Raw genomic sequence first — 20,145 nt, 5'->3', positions numbered from 1 at the left:
CTTGTCAGGCAAGTGCTTATTCTACTGAACTATCTCCCTAGCCCCCAGATTTTTCTTCTAATAAATGGTCTCAAAGCATTGAGGATTTTCCCTACTTATTTATTTTCTTAAGCGTCACTGAAAAAATGAGAAACCTTTGCTTCAATTGGCAAAATCTTACCATACTTACAGTGCAACACGCACACACACACACACACACACACACACACACGCACACTTTTGGTCTTGAAAGCTGAAAAGGTTTAACAATTTAGCTGGTATGTGGCACATAAAATATGTAGTCTCTCATGATTTGTGAGACTGCCGATTCTTCCCAGGTGCAGGGTAGGTTATAAATCAGCTTCACATGGCGGTGACGTGGGTGTAGAGAGGGTGAATCGTGCAGCGGTTGAGCAGGGACAACCTCTTGGGAATGTCTGTGTCCTAGGAGGAAACCACCTAAACAGAGTGGTCAGGCAGTGACTGCTTTAAGCCAACCTAACAGAAGCAGTGCTGTACTTGGCTTCAGAACATTCCTGGAAAACACTTAACAATTATTAAAATGTTGTGATTGGTTCAAGGAATCTGTGTCATACTAAGTATGATCAATAATGTGCCCAAGAGGCCACCACTAAAAATATACAGTGATCTGTCATTACAGGGAAAGTGTCTATGTGCTGTAAAAGGAGGCTGGTTCCCCTTTTTGCCCAGAACAAATCTTTAATGTTGATGTGTAGCATATTAGAATGAAAACAAACATATCTGTCACCATGCTTTGTTGAACATTTAGTTAGCGACATGCTTGGCTTTTTGTAAGACGTGCTTCTGGGAGATGATGAGATGGTGTGGAGCTCTGAGCTTTGACCGTGTTTTCGTCAGGTGTGTGCTAACTGTCTATGTAGCCAACACAGCAACTCATTTCTCCTTTGTACTTTTCCTCCTGCACACATTCATTCCGAGGAGTAAGAGGCAGGCAGTGGCACAAGCCCTGAATTATCTTATTTAGACCCTCACAAAAAACCTGCCCTGGTCTTGCCCCTTGCTCTATCGTTCAGATGAGAAAAACAGGCTCATGATGGGCCCATCACTCTTGTGGGTGACAGAGCCAGTCAAATATAAATTTTTCTAGCACATGTGCGTTCACTTTTATTGTTTATTGTCTTTATCTCTTTTGTGGTTGGGGATTGTGCCCAAGGAGTGTTGAGCTATTTTCCCAGTCCTTTGAATAACTTGGTTTCATATTTTTTTGTCATACAAAAAAACATTTATTTAAATGTTTAATTTTTTTCATTTTGAGACAAGGTTTTGCTAAATTGCCTTAGCCTCCTGAGTAGCTGGGTTTCTAGGTTTGCACTACCATGCCTGGCCCTTCCTCTTTATTTTATCCTATGAAAATATTTTGTGATCACTAGGTTAGTGAAAACAATCCATGCCTCTGCCAGCCAGCACACCAGCAGCCCCAGTGAGATCTCACAGCTTCACACTCTCCTTGTCACGCTTCTTATTCTAGTAACTCTCATCTTTAGGCAAATGTATGGAAAGTATATTATGCCTCTTAGCACTTACAAAGTGATTATTAAAATGCAATGGCAGCATATCAAGAATGTTTCTTGATAGAAATGCAAAGTTTATATCAGGCAAATATTTTTCAAGCTGCATTTCCATAAAGTAGATTTGCCAGTGGAAGACAAAACAAGAAACTCTGAATTTGGATCTACATATTCCTTCAATTTTAATCAGTTTTAAGTGCACTAAAAGAGAAAATATGAGCAGCAAAATTTATATAAAATGAAATACACTCTGTATTATATTTGGTTAACAATTAGCATTCAACAGGGTAATAATCCATATTCCATGCCCAAAAAGAACAATATAATCTGAAATAAAAATGAATTTAAATAAATCAAGTTTTACAAGTATTTAGTATATTTTTTCTTTTCATGAAAATACCCTTGCCTAGGATTTAGTAATATATAATCTTGACAAAGGTAAGAATTCAGTAGCAATCAAAACATTGATTTGAAACTGATTAGTTTTCAAATCATTTTATTACACTGAATTTGAAAGACAATTTTAAAGAAAAAATGGCCAAGGATCACTCTGCCCAACAAGGAAGAAATAGTTTTCAAAAAAATTTACAAATCAGAATGCAAAACACAGCTGGTTGTAGCAGCACAAACCTGCAATTCCAGCACTGCGGGAGGCTGGAGCAGGAGGATTTCAAGTTGAAGCCCAGCTTAGGGCAACTCAGTGACTTAGAGAGACCTTATCTCAAAATAAAAAAATAAAAACATCAATCCCTAGTACAAGAAAAAAAAACATTGTTTATTAGTAAAACATCTGAAAACATCACCATTCCACTTAGCTATGCACAATAGATGTTGCTCTTTTATTACAGGCCCCAAAGAATCTACTTATATGGGTTAATTATACCTGTTCCTGTTTTTTTTTCTTTTGTCAATATCAATCATGTCCAATGATATCAAAAATTTTTGCCTAAATTCTACATTTGGAATTCTGGTTTCATTTTAATAATATTCATATTCTATAAGAATAAAGACAGAGGCTGTGTATGTGAAGAGGAAGGTGTCTCACGAAATTGAGCCAATGTCAAACTGTAACAGTTTGGGATTCCTTTGGCTTCCTCCTTGGTTACTTTTCTCAAGCTCATGTTTTAATTATTTCCTAGTTAGCAACTCTGAATAGGAGCTAGGTAGAAGCGGCCGTTTTTTATTTTTTAAAATTCAAACATACATTGAACAATTTGGGCAATCCATTTATGTCACACAGTCAAGCGGTTAATGTCTTCAGACATGCGGTGTTACAGTCTCTGAAAGCAACTGCCTTCAGGAAGAACATTTATTAAATACTGTATCCCCAAACCTAAGTACTGATGACTGAGAATGTCAATAACTTAGATATTAGGGCTTTAAGCAGGGTTGTAGTTGACTTATTACATGGCTCAGTATTGACAATGGCAGATAAATAAATGACACCAAGATTTACCATCTTTTCATGAGCTGCACTCATTTCTAAATAGAAGCCACAGAATGCAATGCCTATCAGTTTAATTAGACAGCAAGCTAACTGAAGTCTTGAAAAGCTTGGTGCTTTGTATGTCTAAGAGAAACGAAATACTGTTGGGAGAATTCCCAGAGTGAGGCATTCAGAACAGACCTTCAATTATTAGATCAACCCACCATTCCATTCAATTGCCCTTTCAATTGTCCATATAAATGGTCCAATTGGTTCAACTTTCTAATTGGTCCATGTGTCTGGTTACTAAAAATTTAACATAATTTGCATATTTAACTACACACTTGAAATACATTTCCAATTGATCTGAGATGCTCAAAATCGTTTGAAAGTTTTCTAAAACTATTGAGAAATGAGTACATGCTAAGGATTAGGTTCCATTCATTGAAGAAACTAGGAAAGCCATCAACAGGGGCTTGAAAAATAAAAGCAACAACAAAAATAACAGAAGCAAAGGAAAAAAAGAGGGGAATCGAGGAAGAAAGAAAAGCAAAGTATTAGCAAACACTTCCTTAGGACGTGGGCTTTTTCCTCATGTACTGCAGAGTGCGCTAAGCACAGAAATGACCTCAGATGAATTTTCTTAACGAATGATGAGGAAAGTGAACTTAGCACATTTCTGTTCCTTCCTCTTTTTTGAAACACGAAAAGCCCCACTTAGTATCTGCAGTTTATCTGCAGTCACAGGCACTGCGCCCAGGCCAACCAGGAGCAGCATGGCAGGATGCTCTGTTGCTGAGGTTTTGGGTTGGATCCAGTGAGGGTGTATTTAAGAAAACAAAACAAAACAAAAAACAAAACCTTACTATTCCTTTTTAGAAAACAAATATAAAAGTGTCAGATCAGTTCATAGCTGAACATTCATGGTTGTGTTTTAGGGGGACATTTTTCCTTATAAGCTCAAGCAGCTTTACAGTTTTATTTTTTCACAGTGTTACTAAGAATGCAATGCCTAGTCAGTAGAAATACAAACAAATTACTACATTCAAAAGCAAGCAGATTTTCCTAAGCAAAGGATAAATGCAAAACGCTGCAGCTGTTAATATTCACAGGACCTGAATCTTTAGCTAACACCAAAAGGTGTTATTTGGGGGGCAAAACAAAGAGGCAAAAAACTCCTAAGGACTTTTTATTTTAACAAAGGAAGCTATGTTTATCACTTTCTTGATTGGTGGAAAATTGAAATATATTGGTAAGGGTTGCATTGTGTTTCCTCCCAAAACATACGCTGAAGAATCCTCCTCACCTTATTTCATCTTCCTGGCTCGAACCACAGCAACTTGAGGCTGACTGCTTTGTTGAAGCAGCCACTTAAACAACTGAGCTAAGAGGCAGGCCCTCCTCACCTTATTTCAGAAGGTGATATAAATACTATCAGAATTTCACCTTATTTGGAAACTGGGCTTTTAATGGGGGGATCAAGCTGCAATATAATTCATCTTCATTCAGTGAGATTGGTGTCATTATAAAAGGGGGGAGATGTGGATACAAGAACATACATGCCCACAGGCATAAGGTAGAGAAGAGGCAGTTACCCTACTCAAGCAAAGGGGTTCTGTGAAGCCAGTGGGGAGGCTGAAGAAATCATTCCCGAGCACCTGCACCGGTAGAACCACCCAACACCTGGACTGCACGGTGGCCCCAAACAACAGGACAGTGTGTATCTTGTTCAAGGCCACCTGGGGTTTGGTACTGTTACAGCAGCCGTAGCAAACCAATACCGCTTCTAGAAGTTTATATGTTTCAAAGGATAGCATCATTCTGGAAGAGCAAGTTTCTCAAATGTTCTCTCCTGGCTGAACCACAAGATGGTGTTAAGAACTAACTCGGGAGGTAGTGAAGGAGGATCTCGTGCCTCTGTGGCCTCTTGAGCTTCTCCGTCCCCACGACTTGAGGCCTTCTGCATCACTGCACCGCTTTCTAGAATCGAAGAACCACTATCTCAAGAAACTAAGAACCATGCTTCAGCCCACCACTCAGTTCATTCCAAGACTGGATGAGCACTTGCGCGATCAACAGCTCAGTGTCTGAGGCACTGGATGGGGTCAGGGAGTAGGCATGAGGGGACGGGGAAGGGTTCCTAGTTGGAGAAACAATCTTCCATTTCTTTTGCATTGCTTTCTGCTCTTAGAGGTAGAAAGTAAACCACAACTGCCGGCTCACTACCATCACTTTTGCCCAGAGACCCGGGGCTGAGATACATTTAGAGGTCACAGAATACAACCCTTATACCTATGACAAGGTATATGACACATTAACAAGCCAACTGCTCGCCTCAATTTATTTTTTAAACCTGCACTTAGTCGTAGGCATCAACTGTATCAACTCTCTCCAAAAAATTAACATGTCTCTTCAAGCTAACATTTTCTTTGGCAGTACTAGGGATTCAGCCCAGCGTCTTTGCACTGAGGTATACCCCCAGCTCTTTTTATTTTTAATTTTGAGACAATGTCTCACTATGCATCACAGGTCGGGCTATAACTTGCAATCCTCCTGCCTCAGCCCCCAAATAGATGGGATAATAGGCTTGTGTCACTGTGTCCGGCTTTGCTTTGTTTTGCTTTTTCGGCACTGTACCACTGAGCTATAGCCTCAGTTCTAGTGAGGCAGAGCTTTGCTAAGTTGCCAAGGCTGGTCTTAAACTCGTGATCCTTCCGCCTCAAGGTCCTGAGCAGCTTGGATAGGAGGCATGTGCCAGTCTGCTTGGCTTGAATCTGATCTTTCAATTTCTACTGCAATAGCTTTTCACAGAGTTAAAATGGTTTCCATACTGCCCAAAACAGTTCGCCCTTAGCCTCTCCTGCCCACTCCCTACATTTGGGGTAAAATCCAAATGCTTAAGCCTGGCATAAAAAGTGCCCCCAATCATAGCCTCTGTGGGCCTCTCACTGCACTTCCCTAATTCTTTTTGCACACGTTCACTCTATCTTAAACGTGTCCTCCACTCCTCTACGCCTGGTAAATACTTAACCCTCCAGGGCAAGGGTCAAATAATCTAGGATGCTATCTCCAGAACCCTAGAGAGGGAGCTGCTCCTTGTACCAGGCTCCAAATACTCCTTCCTAGCTATGACCAAGTGCTGAGATGAGACAAGTTCAGGAATTGTCTCACCTGTGGGATTTAGCGCTCCCATTTACACCTAGTTAGGCACCTTGAATACCACCTGCTCAGTAAAAGCCTGCTTAAGAGCAGCAGAATCATCAAGATCTTGCCGAGTGCTCACACTACTCTTTGGTTAAATATTCTGAAAACAGACTGTTTATCATTTGTAAACTCAATTTTGCCAATTAGAAGCATTCTCAGGAATTTGTATGCTGCTTATCTTAAATGTTCATGTTCCTTTTTATTCAAAATGTAGTGGGATTACAACTTCGTCATGAATTGTCTCCTATCCTTACTTAAGGAAAATAATATCATTTCTTTCCTTCAACTGCACAATTAGTGATGGGAGTTCTCATATTATGCCCAAAATGTAAACATGGTTCTCTCTGCGGCGTGTGGAAACCCCAGCAAAGGATATGTTCAGGCAAGGCAGTGTTTGAGTATGGCCTTGCCACACACTGTATCTGTTTGTTCTGGCTGGAGAGCAGGAAAAAAATACACCTCACTGCAAACCCAAAGGATGTGTGGAGCTTAACGAAATTTTCAGTTTAGTCTCAAAATTATTTTCAAGGTAGCTGGGAGCTTTCATTTGTCTTTGTGTTCTCGATCACAAGAGTGACAGATCTCATGTCCCTTAGTGTGGCAGTAAAATATAAAACAGAACATAAAATACAGTAACACTCTTTGCCAGGTGGAAATTAGTTAATGAGAACATTTTTAGGACACTAGTAAAAATGTTAAAATATTTTTGTTAAAATATTTTAATTTTATTCACTCAAACAAACAAACAAACAAACAACAACAAAAAAACCCCAAGATAACTGCAGAAAGGAAAAATCAAAGGGTAAAGTATTTCTGTTAATTTCTTTCAACATTTACCTTTATTACAAGTTTCTTACTGGTTTGTCAATATAGCTCTTATTTAGCAGATATGTAGTTTCCCAAACTATTAACTCTGACTGGAAATCTTGAGACAAAGGTGTGCAAAAGGTGACATGCCCTGCTGATCTCCCCTAGGACTCTGGACAGAAAAGTGGATTGAGGATTGTTTCTAATGGCCTTGATTTTGCACTGGGTGTTCAGCCCTGGAGAGCTGATGAGGCCTTGCTGCTGGCCTGCACTTGGGCTCTGGGGGCCCAGAACCATGGGCCACCCTTGTGCAGCAAATGGCTTTGAGTGTAGTGTTTGCTGTTTATTAGAACCCATAACAGGTGCAGAAACACACAGGTTCCTCAAATGTGGTCCTAATGCTCCCGAGTTTACAGGCTAGCTGACAGAGCAAAATCTGAAATTTGAAAATTGTTATAAAAAAGGATTCACAACTACTTTTGATGGAAAGCTCCCCACAACAAGTCAGGGTTTTGTGCTGAATTTATATACATTATCTCATCCAGTCCTCAAAGACATCCTCAGAGGAAGGTATTACTAACCAGATCTTTTGGATAAGAAAAACAAGTCTCAGAAAGACTAATTAACTGGTGAAGGCCCCAGAGGCAGGCAGGACTGAGATTCCAATCCAAGCCCCAGTTCCCAACCCTGTCTTCTGAGATACTGCATGGTCTGGCAAGTCGGGCCAGGTTGGAATGGATAAATCATAGTGGAAGTCAGCTTTGCGGGTCATTCAAGCAAGATTGGGGAAAAGGAAAGGACATGCGAGAGAGTGTTGTTCAGAGGCATGGGCCAACAAAATGCTCGGCAGGTTTCCAAGGAGGAGTCAGGCCCTTGGGAGGCGAGACACCAGCTCTAGATGACACCAGATGGAAAGGAGTCGCTTCAGTTTTCATGAGGTCAAGGAGCTGACAATGAAGGCGAATCACATACAGATAAAAGTAGACCCTCGAGTTACAACAGGTCTGACAAATGAACAACCTGGTTGATGACTGGAATTTTAATTTTAACTTTTGACCAAAGTCTTGAGCTATGACTTGAATGCTGGCTGCTTGTTTCCAGATGGTCTTAGATACAGATTTATCCCTTAAAAAATTCTGGAAGGGACACTGAATCCTTTCCTGTATGGGATTAATTGAGAAATCTTGGGCCAGTGCCTCTCTAAGGACACTGAGATCTGCCTGTGTACAGGAGAGAGACTTGAAAGCTGTGTACAGGAGCCTGAGCCTTCAAATGGCAACTGGGGCAAAATCAGCCCGCGGAAGCAAGTGGAGCTCCTCAGTCAAGGGTCCACTTGACAGCAATGTGCATCAGTTGTCTTCTCTGGCCAAAATCTGTTTTCTAATTTTAGTTTCAGGAATATTTTAGCCTTAAATGCATTTCTTTTTATCATTTTGTTGAAGGCAACATCCTAATTTATTTATTATCGAATGCCTTAAGCTTTTCCCTCACTTTTAAATTTCATTTATTTAATATAACCTTAGTTTAGTTCTTCACTTTTATTTCTAGCAAGTTCAAGTTTTCTGAATTTTTATTATATATATGTAAATGTCTCTTCTAGGACAAGGATCAAATCAGACTCATCTAAAATTGTCACTGTATATTCATGTGTACTTGGTCACAACAACAAATTATGAACTTGTCACAATTTCCTTTCATGTATCCCTATCAGGTTGTAATATCAGGTCTGAAAACCTTTATTATAATTCAGAAATTGTGAAGTACTATATTCATTAGGGATACAATTTTGGGTTATATCAATTAACAAAATTTAATGAAAACTGAATGTAACACTATTCTTAGCATATTTTTCACCAAAAGAAGTGCCTTGATCCTCCAATCTATAAATTATTTCTCAGTATTTGTAACAAAATATTTCTCCAAATACAAAACACTTGCATTTGTACTTGGAATCAGAGAATCAAGTACTTTATTGTTAAAGGTTAAAGATGAATTCAACACTTTTGAATAAATTTTCACTTGGCAAAGAAATTATTTCAGGTGATATAAAACATTTTTATCCATGATCATATAGAACACAGCAAGAAAATATAAAAGATGAAACCTTCATATTTTAATGTACATATGAAATAAAAACTTCATTTTTCTTAAAGTGCCTTAATGGTTACAGTACTTCTTGGAAATAAAACTATCTTATCTTTTCTCACTATCAAATATTACACAATATGAACAGAAATAGTCTCCCAAATTGTTCTCCCTGTGCACTACGTACCTTAACAATTATAGGTAAGGTTACTTGTAATTTTATTATTTATTTCTTAAAATGCATTTGGTACAAGGTCTCACTACACAGCTAGGACTCGTAGTGATCCTCTGTTTTCAGCCTCCCCAGAGCTGGGATTACAGGCATGCACCACCACACCCAGACTTGGTGGCTGGCTCAGCATACCTGGGGGTGGGACCTGCCTGGCATGTGGTATGGGGGATCGAAGCCTGGTCCCCGTGCTTGCCTAAGCAGGAGCTTAGTCTTCTGCACTATCTTGCCAGCCCTACTTGTAACTTTTTGATAGGTGACTTCTAGAAATTATAATAGAAAGTTGCAATGTTCTGATATGCCTCCTCTAATTGTCTCTATAATCTTCAATTCAGTATTTATTGAGCTCATACTCTGTGCTTAACATATGGAAACATTTTTGGCTGTCCAGAATCAATTTTAGAGTCTGGTGCAGCAAGGGCCCATTTATGAGAGCTCTGTGCTAATAAGAACAAGGTTCAGAGTTCGGTCTTCCTCTGTTGGTTAGCTGGTTTTCCTCTTTAGACAGCAGCAGACTCTTTCCCTTACAAAGTGTTTAATGGCTACGGTGGAGGCAAGGGGGTACTCTGCTATTAATCCCAAATATGTGTTATGATCACTGACTTCCTACCACAATTGTTTTACATTAAACATCTGCATAGAGTGCATAGATATATTTGACTAGACAGGTGTTTTTGTTTTCCTGGGTTTGAATTTACACATCTGGAAAATGGAAGAGATGGTGATCTCTAAGGAGCCATTTGCCTCTAAAATGGAGTGTATATTTTTATAATTCCCCAAAGCCATTTCTGCATGTTTTATAGCTGCATTATTCATTATGGTCAAAATGTAGATACAACCCAAATGTCCATCAATTGAGAAACATAAATAGAATTTGCTATATCATAAATCAGAAAATTATTTGGCTAAAAAAGTGACAAAGTACCAATACCTACTATAATATGCATGAACTTTGAAAACATTAAGCTAAGGGAAAGCCAATCATGGGAGATTACATATGGCATGATTATATGATTACATAATTTCATTTCTATAAATATCCAGAATAGGCAAACCAATAGAAATAGGAAATGTAGAGATCTTATTTGCTCTCAATGACTTTTTGTTATTACCAAAAGTAGCCTGTATTTGTAGTGAAAAAAGAATCTGGATATACAACCCCACGCAGGTTAACCCAGATAGATTAGAAATGAGGCAACTTTCAATCCCTCTTATACGCATTGCTGGAGGGAGGGGCAGTGCAGGGAGAGCTCCCATAGTGTTGGCAAATCAGCAAAGGCAGACTTAGAGACACACTATGAGGAACTCAGGATGGCTTCAAGTTGGCAAAGATGGCCTGAGAGATGTACTGAGTACAGGATGTCATCCCCACAGGCAGCAGAGAGAGGGCTCTCTAACACCACACAGAAGGTTCAAGAGCTGGACCATGGTCACCTGGGTTGTTGACTGGTGCAGTCGCACATCGCCCCCAATTTATCAGTCTTGATGTGATTGCACAACAACAGTCTAAAAACCAATACTTAGAGAAACCAGATAAATCCTGTTGATAGGTTTCAATGAAAATTTCAGATGTTGATTCTCCATTGTACATTAACCACAGTTTTAAATCCTCTTAAAAGCGTCATTCACTTTGAATTATTACACGTTTAGTCACCATAAAATTAACATTCAGCAACATACACTAGATATCATAATTTGATGGCGTAATGAAAAAGAGACTTCATAGACATTGTTAATCTCAGCTTCTCACTTTGGTAAATAAGCTCAGGCAAGAATTGGATACTAGGGGCTGGGGAGATGGCTCAGTAGAATAAGTGCTTCCTTGGCAAGCGCAAGGGACTGAGTTCAATCCCTGGTTCCACCAAAAAAAAAAAAAAAAAAAAAAGAATTTGATACTAACATATGAAAGTAGATGTCAATGCATTACAACCGAAGGAATGCTTATTAATCATTAATGTTCATAACTTCATCCTCTGTTATTACCCTTTGTGGACATAAATTATGTTAGGTGCTACTGGAAAGTTAATCTAGTAAACCAATACACTGCTGTGCAAGTGGAGAAATTTTTACAGATGTAAGACTTAGAGATAAGTGTTTGGACTTTAGCTTGCTAAAGTCTCTGTAAAATACAGAACCTTATTTACAGATCTACTGTATTGAAAGGCAAAATATGTTAGGGAATGTGAGTCATGCAGGGAGCCTGAGCTATCAGTTGGAATCTATCTGATAGATTATCTGTCATATGACCTCTTTAGTGACTAAGGTAAACTGTGTTAAATATTATCAATTATAAGAAATATTAAACTTTTTAATATTAAAAGAACTGGGACAATTTAACTGTCTCATAGATATTAGTAAGGCCCTGTCTTAATTTCAGTCTTCTATGTGAACTGTAACTGGTATAGAGGCTAGCATCCTGTTTGTTTTGTTTTTTGTGGTACCGGGTATTGAGCTCAGGGCCTTGTGCTTGCCAGGCAAGCACTTATTCTACTGAGCCATCTCCCCGGCCAGAGAGGATAGCGTCCCAAACAGACTTTGCAAAGTTTTTAGTGATGATTATGAGTTTCTAAACAGTCAAATACATAGTGGAAACTCTTCACATTACATTCAGTAATAAACAGCAAAATATATTAAGGGGGGGGTAAACTGTTACATTTCATTCCTAATTTTCTTTCTTTTCTTTTTTTTTTTTTTTTTTTTTTTGGCAGAACCAGGGATTGAGCTCAGGCCCTTGCACTTGCCAGGGAAGTGCTTATCCTATTAAGCCATCTCCCTGGTCCCCATTCATTCCTAATTTTCAACCTCATTTGTTATAGGTTAGCAGTAATAAAATATCTTCTGCACATTTTTACAGTATGAGAAGAAAGGCAAAAAAAGTCATTCATGGAAATTACAAGGTACACAGACATTACAGTACAAATGTGGCCTCTAATGAGATCACACAAGTAGATGAGGTTGAATAAAACATAGGGTAATATTACCCATGTAGGCTATCTCTATTATTATGTGAATCACGTGGTATATTACTGAATTGACCATTGACCACATAGAATTGTAATTGTCTGCTAATATGTCTGCATCCTCACTGGCATGTAACAAAGTAGGACCTGTACCTTATCCTAAGATCACTGGCAGGGCAGAATAATGTTTGGTCAAAAAGAAAATGTTAAACAATATTTTAATGTAATAAAATTAAATAATGTATTTGTTTTAAGAGGTAGAACTGATGAGTTAGACTGCAAATGCATCAATTACAGGGAAAATCCTCACATGAGGTCCTGATATTTTATTTTTTATTTATTTATTTATTTATTTTGGTGGAACCAGGGATTGAACTCAGGCCCTTGTGCTTGTCAGGGAAGCGCTTATTCCACCAAGCCATCATCCCGGCCCCAAGGTCATGATATTAAACATGCTACTTACAGATGATGAGCAGCAAAGTTTTAGATTGCTACATACACCAGCTGTCAGTTCCTTTCTACAAACTGTAATCATTAACTAGAAATTACATTAGTGTTTCTCTAAGTGTGGACCATCTGTATTGGAGTTGCTTTTAGGAAGCTTGTTAAAATGCACATATACTCCACGCCATCTCCAGATTCCATAACTCTTGGAAGCAAGGCAGCAAGAAGAAACTGATTTTAAAAATAAATCTCCCAATGTACCTACAGAATGCACAACACTTAACTCTTTGCTCAGTGCAAATAATAAGCATGAACGTCTTTAGCAGTTATGTAAGGTGATTCCTTTACTTATCTTCAGTCAGAGCAATTGCTAGCCCAGTGGCACTCTGGAACAGAATGAGTCTGCACACTTACTGCCAACTCTGCAAACTTCTTACCGCTGCTTCAGTCTGGTGGGGCGGGGGCAGTTAGCAATAGTTACGACGGGGACAGTCACAGAAATCAATAGCTAAGGATGCTGAGGCTACGATCTGAAGAAATAAGTTTCTTGTAGGAATGCTTAAACTCACGAGAGACTCTTAATGAAGACAGTTACATAAATCTTGTTGCTTTCAGGCAATTTATAACCAAGGTAGGCTCTGGCTAAGGTGAAGATGGAAAGGAAACCAAACCCTAAGTACAGGGAAACACTGGAGCAATAAATGCTCAAAGCAGAGATCTCCAGCTGTGTGGTCTGGCAAACAAACAAAATTTGCAACCTGCCTTCTACACTGTAAGTTCAAATAATTCCTAGATTTGTCCTACCAGGTTCATTAATAATGACTAACAATGCAAAATAATTTTTAGGACATTGTGCTCATTTCATCATAAACCTGTCTGAACAATATTTTGTCTGAACAGCATAAACATCTACTTTCTTAACTTATTCTATTATTAAGTAGCTCTTACAGAATTCAGTAATAGCCAATATTCTTACTTGTAATACAATCTGTATAAGAAACTTAAGACCTGATGTTATTATAAGGGGAAAAGTCTCCACCTTTAAAGCTGGAAATCAAATGAAGACTCCAAAAGTATACATTAGTTTTGGTCTTTTAGGAGCTTCCAGCATTTGGATTTTCTACTTGCTTACTATAGAAAAATTATAAATGTGTCCATAAACTACTTTCTCCTTCCTTAAATTATTAATTTTTTGAGAAGAAATTCTCTGGACAGCTTCATTAAGTTCCCATTACAATGTATTTGTCAATACAATGGAAGAAAAACAGCTATACTGGCTTATGTTACAGTCAATATCTGCAGAAGCCACTCTGAAAATAAACAATAACAATTTTAATCTCACTTTCATTGTTAAAACATAAAGTAAAACACTTGTGACGTAGTTTTAAAAGGTGTAATTCTTTTCTGTTTAGGTTTTTTCTATTAATAAGCAATATTTCTGCTTTTTATTATTTCACTAATAAAACTCTCTAAATGAAGCATTTCTATGGAATCAAGTACTACTGTATATAGTGCAATTCAAGTTGAAATATGGTAATCTGACTAGCAAAACTAGTATTAAAAATTATAACATCTGACCTTGGCTAACTCTGAGACTTTCTTCATGCCTCAATTTTCTGTTGTGAAATTGGAGGGTTGGAAATTGGAAGAAGTCATTACTGAGGTGACTTCCAACTTAACATTCCAGGATAAATTATTCACTTACAGGTTTTTTTTCCCAAACCACTACCTCTGTTTAAATTACCTTTCTCCACTTTGGTGTGATTCCTTCAGCACCCTACCCAGTCCATACTGCAGTAGCTAATGAACAAAAACAGAGCCTTATGTTCAGTCTCACATAGTAGTTTTTTAAAAAAGTGTCATGTATGTAATAAATCTATCAAGAATTATTCCAGATGAAATAGCTCCTTAACATTTATTCCTACTTATTCTAATACACTTATTGATAGAAAATCCTTATCTGGAAGGAAGGCTCCTAAGATGCATTTTTAAGAGGTCTCCAACCTATTGACGTCCTTTAAAAAAGCCTGAGGAGAAACACTAAGACACTGGTTCAATTTTATTGTGCTCTTGCTCCATATATCCTTCAGTTTGCTTTTCTTTGCACTTTGGAAGTATTTCCTTATATTCAGTTCCATTCAAAGAAAAATACAAGTAAGTGAGAAGGCTAAGGAAGTGGGCAAAAATGTCAGAATAAGACCAGCATGATATTTAAATATTTCTGGTCTTGGGAAAGAACACTATGTACAACAGTCTGCACAGTTTACAGCATGTTACTGAATGATGCCAAACACTGACAAAGTGACATGGCTTTCCACTCCTCGGATGACACAAAACAGAATCGAACAGAAGGAATAGGAGAGCATAGTACCTTTGCAGAGGCATGATTTCACAAGCCATTCTTGAATGGAAAGTTGCAATACAATCTCACAACTGTCCGTCGTCGACACGTCTGGCCGTCTGCTACAGCGGCTCAGCGGGGCTTGCGGGAAGCGAGCGCCTCCCGGCAGGAGAAACGCCTCGCTCTGCAGTCCGCCAGGGTGCTGCTGGGAGAGCGCAGCCTGCAAACTTCTTCAGGCGAGGCTATTTATCGGCGGCCTCTCTACAGTCACACTGCAGTCTACTTTGACCTTTTGTTCCAGGGAAGCAGCTGAACCGTCCAGCCAATCAGGAACAGCTGCAGCGAGGTGAAAGGCGCGCCCGCTCCTCCTCCTCCTCGCCCTCCTCCCCTTCCTCCTCCCCTTCCCAGCCCCCTCCCTCTCCCCCTCGTGGGCTCTTCAGTGGGCTTGCCTAGTTCTGGTAACTCGAAACTTCCCTCCGAACAGTTCTCCAGACAGGCTTGTCAGTCTGGGGAAGGCAACCAGTAACTGCCACACAGAAGAGTCCTGTACTTCTCAACGCTGCGGACACAACAGCTTGAAAGAAAATCTATTTGTCAAGGGAACATGTTGCCACCAAAATGAAAGGTTTCTGTGGCAGAATACAAGTGCTAGGCTGTGTCCCTTTCCTTCCTTTTTTTTAAAGCTAGCCTTGGAAGGCATGAGAGGTTTCTAGAAGGAAAGCATGCTTCTAGACCCTTGCCCTACCCGCATTTATTTCCTGCTGATGTTTGTTGACACTGTGGTGGTTACAGTCCCTGGTGACATCACCCAAGGCACCGTCGCTCCCCTTATGGGGAGGATACTTGCCCTTAGACTAAGCCAGTTCCTAAGGGATCAAAGAGTCTATGCTCAACTTATTTTGCTTTTTTTTTTTTTTTTGTTAAAAGTGAATGTGTTTATTTACAGTCATGTTAATACATGAACACCAACTACATTTTTGGGAGGCTTGTTTCTTAACTTTATTATTATTTATAGGTAATACAAAAATCCATTTTTCATAAGATCTTCTAAATTTGTGTTGTCTTCCCTTGTAATTTTTCCTTCAGTATGGAATAGTCTTTAGAACATAATTACTAATCCATAGATTTCATGCGCTGCGAGAACACCAATAGAAATACATTACATAAGATTTCTTTTATATCATGAACATTATAAAGAACTACAATATAGCTCAGACTATCATTTCCAATAGAGAAAAGGACAAAGAACCAGAGAGTCTGAAAACTAAGTTTTTCTACCACTCAAAATTCTGAATTTAAGGTGCCTATTTTCATTTGCTATACCTGCTAGAAAAACGTTTTCATTGACTGACTAAATCATTGTCATGGCAGTATCTGGATGTCCCACAAGGTCTGATGTGGTCATAGGTAGGGAGTCTTAAAGGTGGCTTGGTTAGTGTGATGCTGAGATAAGGGTGTTTCACCCTGGGTACCTAATGGGGGGTAGCAACCTGGATGGAATACAAAGGGACAGAGGAAGCTGCTTCTCTGCCTCCTGCTGCCAGGAGCTGTTTTTCCCCTGTGATGCCCTCTGCCATGCCCAGCTGCCTTGCAGCCACCCACTTGTGGACTGAAACCCCTGCAAACTGGGAGCTAAGTCAACCTTTCTTCCTTTAACTGGTGTTATGTGCTATGTGTCAGGAATCAGAAAGGTAACTAACAGAATCATATATCGTTTAGGAGAAGAGATTAATCTCCTGAAACAATGTTTAGACATTGTTTAGACTAAAATCAACATTTGAGGGCCAGGGAGATGGCTCAGTAGAATAAGCACTTGCCTGGCAAGCGCAAGGGTCTGAGTTCAATCTCCGGTTCTGCCAAAAAAAAAAAAAAAAAAAAAAAAAAAAAAAAAAAAAATCAATCAGCATTTGAAAGTAGTAAGAGGTAAGGCCAAAACTTTACCTTACCATACTTTACCTTTCCTTTCCTTTCCTTTCCTTTCCTCTTTCTCACCTTCCCATCTTGTTTTTGTATTGAGGAAGTATACTACCACTGAATTACATCTCCAGCTCAGTTAAAATTTTATTTCAATATTTTTAAATTGTCAAATTATTCTTTTGGCTCTAGATTTGAAACTTTTAATTTGATTCTTTAGTAACGATCACTTAGTTCTCCATATTTTCGTACTTTTTTTATTTTCCAAAAATGCTTTTGTTTGAAGTGGAAAACATGATTGTTATCACGGTATCTATTTTATTGAAGTGTACACTTAGTGCCAGAAAATGAGGCGGTGTGCACACATTCCCATGGGATGTCAGTGACAGAACAGACCCCTTCCTCAGGGCCTTGGCCTGCTCCCCCGTGCTGCCGCACACCATAGTGCTGACTCTATTCTATGTATGACTGTGAAGTACTGCAACACAGTACTTTATTGCTCATAACTGAAATACCTTTAGAAATGAAGCTCCAAATTACAGAAATAATATTATGCCTTTTCTGAGTTTTATAAATGCATTTAATATTGTCTAAATAAAACAGATCTGAGTTTAACTTTTACCATTAAAAGGTGTGAAAATGAACTATAATTTATGTTTAACATATTCAAAATGTTACAGGGAACTACAGTATCTATCTATCTATCTATCTATCTATCTATCTATCTATCTATCTATCCCTCCATCCATCCATCTGATGAGTTGAGTCTTCCTTTCACTATGCCTCTAACATAACTTATTACCTAGTTAGAACATCAATGGTTGGGGCCAGGGAGATGGCTCAGTAGGATAGACGCTTGACTGGCACATGCAAGGATCTGAGTTCAATCCCTGGTTCCACCAAAAAAAAGAAAAAAAAAAAAGAACGTCAATGGTTATTTACAAATAAAAATAAAATAAAATATATAAGTGTTCATAACTGAAAAAAGGTTATTTACACAAGTCCACTAACATTATAACTGTACTTACATCCCTTTTCAAGTTTCTTTGTTTATAAAAAAAATTCTCCTTTTTAAAAAATGTATTTAGTACAGGGTCTACAGGGCTTACAGGGTCTCACTACACAGATCAGAGTCATAGTGATTGTCCTGTTTTCTGCCTCCCAAGCGCTGGGATTACAGGTGCGCACCACCATGCCCAGTCTCAGTCACCATCTCAGGCAGCACAGCATACTGGAGATTGAACCCCAGTCTTTGCCTCTGCCTAAGCAGGCCATTTAATCTGCTGAGCTATCTGGCCAGCCCTTCTCCTGTGTTTTTCAAATCCCTTTTTGAACATGAGTTGATCATTTAGGACTCTGCACCTGGATTGCAGCTCTTTCTGTCTATCCCACCCTCTGCTGGAGTCCTTTGCACTGGCTCTGAGCCTGGCTACATTTCTTCCTCACTGAGCCCCTCCAAGTGCAGCTCTCTTAGCTGTGCACACTCTTCCATCGTGTACTGCTGTCTCTTCACTTAGCTCTCTATTCAGCTCCCTTTGTTCTGCAGTATCTGCAGAGGACAACCAGCCCCCAAACCAATGACCTGCAGGTTAGAAAAGGCACTGACTCTTCTCAGCTCTTACACAGTGAGTTCACCAGCTTGCACTACTTCTTCACCGTTTATAAGTCCTGGCTCCTGGGCTGTCTCTTGCCAGCTTGCAAAAGAAAGTCACAGCATGCTGGCACCTAGATACACTACACATCCATGCTCCTTCATCTCAGCGTGAACCACAACCCTGAGTGGCAACCTTGCCTCACTGTCTTTGAATGTGTACTCCATTATTCCATTCCCACAGTAACTGCTGCAAATCTTCTCTAGCAGCACACCCCGGCCTCTCTCAGTTGCTTAATATCTCATTCCCTAATTGACTGAGAAAGTCAAGATAATCAAACAAGGGTGCTTTTGGCCTTTGCTCGACTTCCCTTTCCCCACCACTACACATACCTTGGCTCAGAAAAGTCCTTCTCATAGGATTTATCCCTTTCTTCTTCCTCTGGAAGAGACCTAACATCTTCTCCATCTTGTATCTGTCCCTCAACCCGAGATAGGCACCAAGGACTCCCTGTGCCTTACAATGCCTTTCTCCAGTCCTCCCCTCTAGGGTTGCAGTCCCTTCTGGGGCTCCTTCTCATTGATGTATGTACTCCAAATCTACTTCTGTGGCATCCATCTCCACATACTTCTTTAGCCCATGCCGGTGGACTCTGGACTTTACCACTCTTCTGGAACTGTTCTTAAGGCCACAGTACTCTTTTGGTCACTAAATCTAAAATGCCTTTGCTTAGATCCTCTGCTACTCTTAATGTTTCTAAGGCAGCCATTTTTACTTTTCTGAAAATCTTTGGTTCTCTGTGATCGTTCCTGGGAATTCTCCTAATTTCCTGACCATTCTTTTACTTTATTTACCTCTCCTTTTCTTTCACTCTTACCTCCAAGCCCCACAGCATTCAAAACACTCAATAAATTCAGCTCTGGAATTCTGCCCTGGGGATGGCATCCTGACTGCATCTTGATGGGCACTGTAGACCTGGGCAGGTTGCGAAGAAGCTGTGACACGAGGAATCAATGAGCTCATGCTTGCAAAACACACAGACCAGGGTTGAGCAATTATAAGTGCTCAATAATTTTTAGCACTGTCATCCCAGTCACAAATTAAAAAATTCGTATTATCTGATCTCTGGTTTCTCTTCCTCCTGGCCCTCCTTGTTAAGCATGTTATTGTCTTTGTGAGTCAGACACAAGCTATGAGTCATTATTCATCCCCCTGTCTCCTGAACCAGATTCATTGATTGCACTGTCATGTCTGCCTGATTGGCTGCCTACCTCAGCTGTCAACTGTACTGGCTGCCTCCACTCACACATCTCTGATTCCTGTACTTCACTGTTATAATGAATATCCTATGGTGTCTGCGCTCTCCTCACTTGCTCTGCTCAGAAGTTCAATAGGTCAACTACTTCTTACATGATCCCCACCTAATTTACTTATTTTTGGCCTTGGGGATTGAACCAAGGGTCTTTGCAACATGCTACATCCCACCCCCTTTTCGTGAGACAGGGCTTGGATAACTTGGCTAGGCTGGACTTGAACTTTTGATCTTCCTGCCTTAACCTCCCAGAGTGCTAGAATTACAGGTGTGCACTACCATGCCTTGTCCTTTTTAATATG

The 20,145-nt window shown here is 39.5% G+C and overlaps 1 protein-coding gene across 5 annotated transcripts in view; it reads right to left on the bottom strand.

The window, feature by feature from the left end:
- The window catches only part of Fam13a (family with sequence similarity 13 member A), a 315,685-nt gene that overhangs the window by 84,181 nt on the left and 211,359 nt on the right, over window positions 1–20,145 (bottom strand). For 3 of the 5 annotated variants that reach the window (XM_023706822.1, XM_023706821.1, XM_023706823.1), the window contains exon 1: window positions 15,056–15,277. The exons of the other annotated variants lie outside the window; for them this stretch is intronic. Coding sequence is in view for 2 of the 3 variants with exons in the window: in XM_023706821.1 (XP_023562589.1) it covers window positions 15,056–15,084 (29 nt within the window). In the remaining variant the exon portion in view is untranslated. Of the gene's footprint in view, window positions 1–15,055; window positions 15,278–20,145 lie in introns of those variants that run through there. 5 annotated transcript variants of the gene reach the window in all.

This window comes from Octodon degus, unplaced genomic scaffold (genome assembly GCF_000260255.1).
Source record: "Octodon degus isolate 3935 unplaced genomic scaffold, OctDeg1.0 scaffold00272, whole genome shotgun sequence".
NCBI lineage: Eukaryota > Metazoa > Chordata > Mammalia > Rodentia > Octodontidae > Octodon > Octodon degus.
This window is presented reverse-complemented; position numbering and strand designations above follow the sequence as displayed.